We start from the raw sequence: 11,348 nt of genomic DNA, 5'->3' as shown, positions 1-11,348 counted from the left end.
TGAGTTTGCTCGTGTACTATGGCATCAAATGCACACACTATTGCTCACGATTAATGAACAAATACCCCACTTAAAGGTGTAGTTCACCCAAAAATGACTCCAAACATGACATATGCATTTCTTTGTTCTGCTAAATAACAAGGGAGATTGTAACCAAGCAGATCTGGGGCACCATTGACTTGCATAGTAGGGGGGAAAATGCTATGGAATGGTTCCCAGAATCAGTTTGGTTACAAACTTTCCTAAAAATATATTTTATTAAAGAAGACATATCATGAAAATCTGACTTTTTCCATGTTTAAGCGGTATAATTTGGTCCCCAGTGCTTTTATTAACCTAAAAAGTGTGAAAAAGATCAACCCAGAACTTAGTTTTGGTACATCATTCACTGCAAGCATGTAAATATAAAATTTGGCTCCCTTTGTGATGCCAGAAATTTTTTTTTAATATGCTCATTTTCCAGCTTCCCTATAGTTAAACATTTGATTTCTACATTTTTGGAATCCATTCAGCTGACCTCCGGGTCTGGCGTTGCCACTTTTGGCATGGCTTGGCATAATCCATTGAATCTGATTAGACCATTAGCACCACACACAAAAAATAACCAAAGAGTTTCAATATTTTTCCTATTTAAAACTTAACTTTCTGTAGTTACATCGTGTACTAAGACAGACGGAAAATTAAAAATTGCGATTTTCTAGAACAATTTGACTAGGAACTATACTATACAGTTCAATGTTCTATTCAGTAATTGATTATGCTAAGCTATGCTAAAAGTGGTACCGCCAGACCCGGAGATTGGCTGAATGGATTCCAAAACGGTAAACACCAAATGTTTCACTCTAGGGGAGCTGGAAAATGAGCATATTTTCTAAAAAAGTGGAGTGTCCCTTTAAAGGGCACCCAAAAGTCACGTTTGCTCACACCTACAAAGTCGCAATTTTTACATGTTATAATAAATTATCTATATGGTTTTTTGAGCTAGAACTTCACATACGTACTCTGGAGACACCAAAGATTTATTTGACATCTTTTAAAAAGCCTTGTGAAATGTATGTCCCCTTTAAATTTATTATACATGATAACAATTTAAATTACCGGTATACGGTGAACCATCCCTTTAAGACTTTATGGTGACAAGCAATAAAATATAAAACATTTCTTTAACCAATTTTTAAAAGTGTTGCTAAAATCCATGTTTAAATGAACTATGCTGATCCTGGACTATTTACAAAACTCAAAACAGGGTAAAGATCATGCACAAAATTGTGAAATTCTCACGCTTGTTGATCAGTTTAAATTTCTTTTCCCAGTACAGGTCATAGATATGATTACAGAAACTCTCTGACTTGGCAAGTCTAAACAGTTTGTTCAAGTGTCAATACAACCTAAATCAATATCACTCTCTGGCCAATCCTAATCATACAATTACACTTTGAAGTCATTTCTGATAAATGTTTTTTTTTTTGTTCTTGTCATGCGGCCAATAAGATGAACTTTCACAATCACAAACCCAGTTCTACTGTCTTAATGAAAATCAAAAGGAAATGAATCATGTCACATTCCCTGGCAGTGTTATATGTGCTTATATAGGCAACAGTTCACTGCAGTAACTTGGCCCTCTGAGATGATGAACAATTGTATGGGAGAAAGAGAAAAATGCACACTGCAAGTTGGTTCAACTTAAAAAGTAAGTTACCTGGTTGCCTTAAAATCATTCGGTAACACTTTACTTGAAGGGGTGTTCACAAGACACTCATAACTTGTCATAAATCTGTCATAAACATGACATAGCAAATTAATTATCAAACTTAAGAAACTACCTAGCTTTATGGGTTAATATTACTTTAAACTGTTGAGTGTTAATACTCTAATAGTTTTATAACAGCATGATGAATATTTTTCTTGACCTCAACTACAGTGGTACAAATTGAACTTGTCATTAAAATGTCAATAAGTGTTAATAGTGTAACATTGAAAGTATAGTTTTTTGTTATTCCGTCACAACCCCCATTTCCATCCTGTATCATCTGCATTCCTGTGCTTACTGATAGTGATCAAAGACTATTGTCACAGCTGTTTATCCAATACAATGGGGGTTAAAGGTGGTCTTCTGATTGGTCAGTTTGATTGTATTAGGGTTTGGTCAAGTACAGTGGGGGTTAATGGTGATCTTCTGATGGGTCAGTTTGATTGTATCATGTTGGGTTTAGTCACATGGTCAAGGTAAGGGGGTTGAAAGAATATGTTTGGGGGGTCTTGGGACTTTTTTCTTTCTTCTAAACGTACTTTCTCTGTTCTCTATACTATCAGGTAATATCTCACATACATTGATAACAGTTCATTGTTTGTACCATTTTATGCATTTATAGTGTAACCATTTCAATTGTAACTTTAAGTCTGTTATTAAACCTTTTCATTTACAAATCTATTGTTTAGTTTGGATTTAGTGTTAATACTTAAACGCTACATGTTGCAATTTAATATATTTATATTCTAGCTCTCCCACATATTTTGCTATCATAACTGCACTTAATTCCATTGTTGGTATAAGTTGCAGTAGGGTGATAATTGACAAGAAATCCACAGTTTTACATTCAGTTTTACAGTCAATTCGGCATTCCTACAGATTGAACCACTGTAGTGAATCAACCATTACAATACTATGTCAAATAATTTTAAATACCTTAAAGGAATAGTCAATATTGAAATATGTTGTTGCCTTGACTGGGAGTTGTTGATGCATCCCTCTGTCGTCTGTGTGCGTGCGCGTGGGCGCTGGAGCGCGCTGCGACGCTTCGATGGCGTTTGGCTTGGCCCCATTCATTCAATGGTGCCATTTGGAGATGGAGTTGGAGGTGACCAAACACATCGGCGTTTTTCCTATTTGGGACGAGTGGTTGTACGAGCAGGTTTGGTGGTACAAAATAAAATGTAGCGCTTTTCTAAGCGGATTTAAAAGAGGAACTATGTTTTGTGGCGTGGTAGCACTTTTGGGAGTACTTCGACTCGCCTGAAAAGTCCGCTCCCCTTCTCACTCTCATAATGGGAGAGGGAGGGTGTTACTGCGCCGAGTCGGGGTACTCCCAAGGGTGCTATTGCGCCATAGAATGTAGCTCCTCTTTTGGATCCGCTTGGAAAAGCGCTACGTTTTATTTTGTACCACCAAGCTTGCTCGTATAACTACTCGTCTTAAATAGGAAAAACTTTGATGTGTTTGGTCACTTCTAACTTTATCTCTAAATGGTAGCATTGAATGAATGGGGCTAAGCTAAATGCTATCGAAGTGTCGCAGCGCGCTCCAGCTCTTACGTGCACGCACACAGATGATAGAGGGATGTATCAACAATTCTTAGTTAAGGTAATAACATATTTTAATATTGAAAATGAGTAGACTATTCCTTTAACAAAATGCAATAAAAATAAATTACAATTTAACATTACTGTTGTTTCCTGTTGTATTTTGTAAGATACTACACCTTGTATATGAAAGATTGAACCACTGTAGTTGAGGTCAAGAAAAATATTCATGATGCTGTTATAAAACTATATGACAGAGTTTAACACTTAATGACATTTTAATGACACATTAATAATTAATAATATTACTTTTCTGAAGTAACGAGTAAAGTAATGCATTACTTTATAAATGTACACATTCATATTCAAGTTACTTTTTTAAAAGTAATGCAAGTTACTTTTCAGTTTAATTTATTCAATAAAAAAAATTATGTACAGAATTAAACTGAACGTAGTCATGTAAAATTACGCACTCTATGCGTGCACACCTGAGCAGGAATAGTTTGAGTCAGAAACGGGGAAGGCAGGCCAAAGCTTGAGATTTTTGCAATGGAAGAATCTGAGTGCAGAACTTCTCAGTCATAAAAACCGCCTGCAAGGCCTGAAAGAGATCAAGCCTCAGCCAAGTAAGAAAAAGTAATGCAAAAGTAATTTAAAAGTAACGTAACCATTACTTTCCACGAAAAGTAACTAAGTAATGCAATTAGTTACTTTTTAGGGGAGTAACTTAATATTGTAATGCATTACTTTTATATGTAACTTTCCACAACACTGGTTATGTTGGCTTGGTAATGTCAAGTTGTCATGACAAGTTATAATGTATTGGTTAATGTCAAGTTGTCATAACAAAGACATCTCAAACAATGTCATCTTCGCATTAAAAATTACATTTAATGACATTTGTCATAAACGTGCATAAAACCTCTTTCATGTTCATAACACGTGTCATGTAATGATTATGAAGGTGTCATGTCAGTCTTATGAACACCCCTTCAAGTAAAGTGTTACCAATCGTTTAACTTAAAAATAGTAGTTGACAATAATTTTTTGAGTCAACACTGTAAAAAAATCCGTAAAAAAACGGTAAATCTCTGGCAGCAAAGTTGCCAGAGAAATTCCGTCAAATTACGGTAAATAAATGTTTTTCAAAATTACATACAAAAACCGTAAAAATACAGAGAATCTTTTACAGTCCTAATTCATTAAATTACAGAATATTACTGTTAATAATTGTTATAAAACTGTAGAAAAACAGATAAATTATGAATACATGAAATACAACTACTTTTCAGGTCAATCCTTGTAAATATATGGCTTTTATTAGTTATTTTATTAAATTGCTCTGCATTTATACAGTAATATTATTTTAAAATACAGTTTATCTTTGTAAAATAACTAAAAAAACACCTGTATAAAAACGTATTAAGTATGTGAAAATATATGAATTTTAATTAAAAAAAAAATTTTAAGGCAACTAGGTAACTTAATTTTATAAGTTGGATTAACAAATTTTACAGTGCATTAGTTATACAGAAAGTATATTCGTGTAGGGTATGTTGTAAAAACCACAACATGAAGAGCAATTTAAGATCAGAAAATATATAAATTAGAGAAGCTGAGGAATGGAGAGAGAAGCGGTTTTACCTGCCACCTAAGTAAACAAAACAAAGTTGTATTAGACTGATACATCAGCCATCCCTATGGGGAAAAATTAGGTTAAAAGTAATCTGATGATGCTCAGGGTGCCTATAAACAGCAAACAGGCTAGTAGGTCAGCTTAAATTAGCAAAGCAGCTCAGGGAAAGCATTAATTTACATAAAGCAATTCTGATCTCATAAACATTGTACTCCCTTTAAAAGTGTATCGTGCTACTGTAACTCTTCTGAAGAATATACTGATAAACGTTCCTGACAGAGATAAAACAAAAGGAGGTCATCTCTAAAAAACCCAACCCCGTCAGAGCAATCTGACTCTTTTGACTTAAAAAAAAAAAAAACATTAGTCAGGTGTTTGGAGTATAGTGTGCAATGGCTTATCATTTCTAATTTAAACTTACAAGCTATTCAAGTACTTCAGAGTGTTTATATTTTGAAGGTGTTAATGTGACTACAGTATGTGTGTTAAGGTGAAGTTTTTTTAAGCTTTAGCTTGTAATAGATTCCTAATTTACACCCTCCAGCTTTCAATATAGTCCCTGTGAGATTTTATGATCAACAGAATTTACGGCATGCACACCAGATATAAGACGGGCTGCATTGCTCGACACTCTCCAACGTTACAGCCAGGGGGAGCTTATGTATCACATGACAAGGGATGACATTTTACATCTAGGTGATAACTTGATTTTGACCTCTGACCTCCCTCCTTCATAGCCTTGTACAGGGTTTTCACAATCCGTTTCCTGCTGTTTGAGACATATTTTATGAGACATTATTTATTACATCATTTCCTGATTGCAAAAGCCCTCAGTTTCAATTCCGCAACAGGATGAATCACGAACGGGAGTGTTCCTTTGTCATTGACCTCCAGGGCAACTACGAACTACGAACACCTGCATTCATGAACCTGAAGTCTGTCTATTATTAGCACTTCATCCACAGTGCCCCAATAACAAACACACAAAGTCCAAAATTCACTGCATAACAACACATACACATCATGCATTACTGACTTTAATGGAAAATTGACTGCACTTGAGCCTATTAATAAAACATATCTCTAACACTGCTATAACCCATGACTGCCGCTGCCCTTCAAAAGCTGTACTATAAAAGGATAAACTATGAGAGGCCAGATCACAGAAATAGCATCGCAGGAGAGCCGAGCAACAGAACAAATACAACACTGACAAGCTTTTGTGTCCTCTGTATTTTCACACCTCCTTCATCCTGATTATTCAGTTTAATAGAAGATTAAACTGTAAAACCGTTGATCAAGGTCTTTCAGACTTCGGGTTTGACCTACTGCCAACCTATGCTGAACATTCACATTGGTTTTGTTACTTATTAAGTTTTGATAATGTATTTACTTCTACATGACGGAAGTTGGTATTTTTAAGAAACTTAAAAAATGTACAAGGCAGATTGACATGTTGCACAATTATACATCATTAATTTTAAACTCTCAGAAAAGGGTACAAAAAAAGCTGCCACTATGACACACCCTTTCAAAAAGTACACCAAAAATGCACGTATTAATAGCTCAGGTACATATCATACCTAAATGGTACACTTAAAATGTTACCTTTTAACACTTTATCTGGCACAGCCCTTTTTGAGTGGAGCACTGAAAAAAATGATTCATTGAATTTAATCAATTTTTTTAAGGTAAGTGGTTGCAATCAATTTATTTAAGCTACATTTAAACAAAAACGATTAACGTAAAATGAAATATAAAACTTTTGTTTAAATGTAGTTTAATAAATTGATTGCAACCACTTACCTTAAAAAATTTATTAAATTCAATGAATAATTTTTTTCAGTGAGGGGGTGGTGAAAAGGTGATGTACACCTTCACTGAAAAAAATTATTCATTGAATTTAATAATTTTTTTTAAGGTAAGTGGTTGCAATCAATTTATTCAAGCTACATTTAAACAAAAAAGATTAGTAACGTAAAATAAAATATAAAACTTTTTTTTAAATGTAGCTTAAATAAATTTATTGCAACCACTTACCTTAAAAAATTGATTAAATTCAATGAATCATTTTTTTCAGTGTTCAAATTAATATAACTCTGGCATTTTTTTGGTCTAGAAGCCTAATTTATTTCTTGTTTTAAAGAAGACACTTCAATGTTTTTTACGGAAGTTTCTGGAGGTGAAAATATATATTTTTTTTTTTAGTTTTTTATACTCCGAAAAAAATGATTCATTGAATTTAATCAATTTTTTTAAGGTAAGTGGTTGCAATCAATTTATTTAAGCTACATTTAAATAAAAAAGATTAGTAACGTAAAATAAAATATAAAACTTTTGTTTAAATGTAGCTTAAATAAATTGATTGCAACCACTTTAAAAAATGTATTACATTCAATGAATCATTTTATTCAGTGTTATTTGTAATAAATAAAAAATGCACTATTATTTTTTTTAAATACATAAAATTATCAAAAAACTGAGGTTTGTGTTGGTTTGCTGTGAGGTGTGCTGCATACTCTTTTCACAAATGAATAAATTAGAGTTACTGCATTATTATTACTGCACTGAAAAAAAATGATTCATTGAATGTAATACATTTTTTAAGGTAAGTGGTTGCAATCAATTTATTTAAGCTACATTTAAACAAAAGTTTTATATTTTATTTTACGTTACTAATCTTTTTTTGTTTAAATGTAGCTTAAATAAATTGCACTTGACTTACCTTAAAAAAAATTTATTAAATTTAATGAATCGTTTTTTTCAGTGTGCTAAAAGGTTTTGAAATATAAAAACAACATTCTTAGACCTTTCCAACAATATATAGTTTGCCATGATAGATTAACATTTACATGAAAAATATTGAAATTAACTTAGGTGTCCTGCTCACGGGACACCAGTTAACGGGTTAAAAGGTTACCATCCCAAAATGTTTTAAACTTGGGGAAAATTTAGTTTTTGTCTATGCAGCTTAAAAATAAACTACAATTTAACATTACTGCTGTGTCTTGATGTCTTTTGTAAGATACTACAGCTCTTTTATAAATATTTATTTTAAAAAATCATAAAATACAGAAATATCACACCAGTAGTTCCTTATTCTGAAGGTCCTTTTTCTACATGTGACCCTCCCTGTTAAAATATTTTTTGTGATTTACTGTTTTATACATAATGTAAAGTACATTCTGTAAATATATAACTTTAAGATTGACTGAATAAGGTCATGTCAACGATTGAAATCAATGTGTAATCAATGATTGAAATCAAACTTTGATCCTACAAATCCACCATTAGATTATGAGACTTTAGACTGGATTTCACACACCGGTTTTGTTGTTCAACAAAATCACACAAACACAATTATATACACATTCATAGGTTTTCATAACTTCAGATAATTGTATTATATCAACTATGTCACATAAAGAGTAATTGTTTGGAATAAAATATTATTTGTAGTTAAAAAACACAGACAGAAAAACACAATTTTATACAAGGTCTTACATTCTGTAGTAAACAAGGCTGATAAACGTTTTAAAACATTTTATATTATTAGAATTTGTGGTTATTTTTATAAACCTTTTGTGCTGGGAGTTTATGTATGTTTTGTAATTATAATGGCAATAAAAGTAAATATTTTAGCTGTGGTAGGACTACCCAGAAAACTTTGATACTGTTTTATTGACAAACTCTCAAAACCTCTCACAATGCTGTGTGTGTGTGTGTAAATACAAAAATAACAAACTGTCTGCCAATGTTTATTATCTGCACCATAAACATTTCAATCATATTAAACATCAAAACCACGTTTAATTAAACACTTTCAACCTCCAAAGTTATTGTTTTACAGTGTTTAAAATCAGACACTGTAAAAAGACCACCCAGACATTTATAGGTCAGTCCAGATTTAGAAAATCCCAATTGTGTGCACGCAATATAAAAAGATTAAATGTTTTTCATTTGTTTCTGTCGCCCCCTTCCGGTCTTAATATGTTGTCACACTAACAATGGTTTAGCCTACCTGTTGTGTGTAGCATCTAATTCAGTGAACACTTCAGTTATCATTCTTTTGATCTGTGCATTTAAAAACTTTGTGAAAAGAGTTGTACTTTATTAATATACTTGAAAATTAAATATGAAGTATTTAAGACCATTTAATATATGGTTTACTGTTAAAAACAAGGTATATATCAATTCATATTCAGTTTGGATATGCTGTTCTTTAGCACATCATCTTACAAACAGTTTTGTTTGTTGTTTTGTTTTGTTGTTTGTTTGTCCTGTAAGTTAAGTGATATCAGGACATGACCTCATTGCTATGATGTCATTGGTAAACATGTTCAGATGTGTCTTAAGGCTGCAGAGCACAGCGGGCCACACCTGTTGTACTGCACCGCAGGTGTGCTATTGTAAAGATGAAAGGTAGATTTTGAGGGTTTATTTAGGTGTTTCCAAAGATTTGTACAACCCAGTGATCATAAAAGATGTGAAGCAACATGTTTCCCAGATAAACCTAACCAACTGAGCCAAATGTTTTTACTCTTTTGTGTTATGTAGTAAACTTAGGTTTTTAATAGCTTATAAGAAAAAGAAAAAAACATTTTTACTATATAATACTTTAACTACTACTAGAGTGGTATTCAATTGGTAGTATATCTGTCAGCATACACGTTAGCATAATGTTAAAGTTCTACTTTAAAATAAACCTTAAATAAATTATAGGTGGGTAGGTGGACCATCGTCATCCATTCAAACACACGCTCTCTTTATAAAGCCCCGCCTTCCAAAGGCACGTGAAGTCTGAATCACGACATGATTGGTTCAAAAGAGCGCGCCGTTGCGCGTACATCTGTGAAGTTTACAGCCCCTGAGGCAAGGCTATCAGGTGTAATATATCCGAAAGCACACCTATTCAGTAATATCTATAAGGTAAAAGGGCGCATGCGTGATGTTCCATGACAAAATCGCGTACAGAACCAGAGTCATTTGACGTGGAAACGGTGTTATTAATTTATATGCTAAACTCCGGATAAGGATCCTGTCAGTCAGATATATCCACTCAACTCTTTTCCTATATTGTATTTCAAGGTGTAAGCAACTCTACTACAAAGTACAAACACTAAACTGGATGATCTGTTAGAGAGCCAAGCAAGCATGATGAGTGTATCTCTGTGGTTTCAACTGCATTAAGTGGGAGGACCGAGAGCCACGGTGCTGATTTGACTACATTGTGTCTGGCTTTAGTTTCGACCATAAGCGTGAGTACGTGATTTTGGGAATTGTTGCATTATTACGCCGAAGCAGAGCGGTTTACTCAGTACGCGCATGCGCGCTGGGCACCATTCCGATGAACCGTGAGGAGATGGGTGGGGGGGTCGACCACAGTCTCCCTCATCCATGGCTGCGGCGAGTTTCAACGCATCAACAGGCAAAGTAAACTTAGGACTGTGCACTTTTAAAACGCCGATTTTAGGATCGCGGGAACGGATAAGTTGTTTCGTTGTTTGACAGGACTCTCGGGCGCGAGCGTTCGCTCTTTCTGCGCACGCAGTGAAATGTATCAAATGCTATTGTGATGTAAACTCGGACGCGAGTGCGCGCTGACAAACGGGCTTTAAAGGAGAGTTTAACCATTGTAAAAATGGTCCTCTAGATCACATTTGCCTGCTCATTTGCATTTCACAAGGTTGGACAAGTCGTTTTTCATTTGTCCGACAGGTAGGATGTACTGGAAGGTGCTCGGAATGGGAACCGGATTGCAAGTTTACGAGGCGATCCCGAAAAAAGTAACGCGAGGAAATGATCCTTCACGTATTTGAAGTTTTGACGTGCGCTGATTCTGACCTCCCTCATCCTCGGGACATCCTTGGCAGTGCTGTTTTTAGTCGTTGACTGATAAACTACAGTCGCATTCCCACCATGGATAATAGTATTCCTGGCAGCAGCGCGGTGATCCATCAGGGAAAGTTTGTGTTCGTCGAGGCTGAGTTGCAGGGAGGAGCGCCCTGGGGTTTCACGCTGAAAGGTGGACTTGAACACGACGAGCCGTTAATCATATCGAAGGTAAGTTATCCGAAAGATCATCTTACCCACCTGTCCATCACTTTACCTGAATATAACAGCTTTATTCCTCAGAGGCCTTTAAATCTGTCAGTCAACATGTTATTCTATACACCAGAGAGAAACGTGAGAAAAGTTTCACCTGATAGTTGGGGAATTGAGGAAAAGCATGAATGAAATATTGCAGAGTGGGATTTTAGGTATTTGGACACTAAGATATTTAAAAACTCCTACTTACTTTATGCATCAATTGTATTGTATTCTCTTAAAGAAGACCATATAGTGGACTTTAGTGGACCTCAACAGTTTCAATGCAGTTTTAAAGGGCTCTACATGAACCCAACCAAAGCAA

The 11,348-nt window shown here is 34.4% G+C and overlaps 1 protein-coding gene across 2 annotated transcripts in view; it reads left to right on the top strand.

Annotated features, from left to right (window-relative positions):
• The first annotated feature begins 10,178 nt into the window (after positions 1-10,178).
• Positions 10,179-11,348, top strand: part of shroom3 (shroom family member 3) — a 64,402-nt gene continuing 63,232 nt past the window's right edge. Inside the window, exon 1 of one of the 2 annotated variants that reach the window (XM_073871506.1) lies at positions 10,179-10,999. In XM_073871506.1, coding sequence (XP_073727607.1) covers positions 10,856-10,999 — 144 coding nt within the window. In that variant the 5' untranslated portion in view covers positions 10,179-10,855. The remainder of the gene's footprint in view (positions 11,000-11,348) is intronic. The other variant, XM_073871505.1, reaches the window with a different exon arrangement.

This window comes from Misgurnus anguillicaudatus, chromosome 9 (assembly GCF_027580225.2).
Source record: "Misgurnus anguillicaudatus chromosome 9, ASM2758022v2, whole genome shotgun sequence".
Lineage (NCBI taxonomy): Eukaryota > Metazoa > Chordata > Actinopteri > Cypriniformes > Cobitidae > Misgurnus > Misgurnus anguillicaudatus.
Note: the sequence above shows the minus strand (reverse complement) of the source record. Positions and strands in the feature narration are given on the sequence as shown.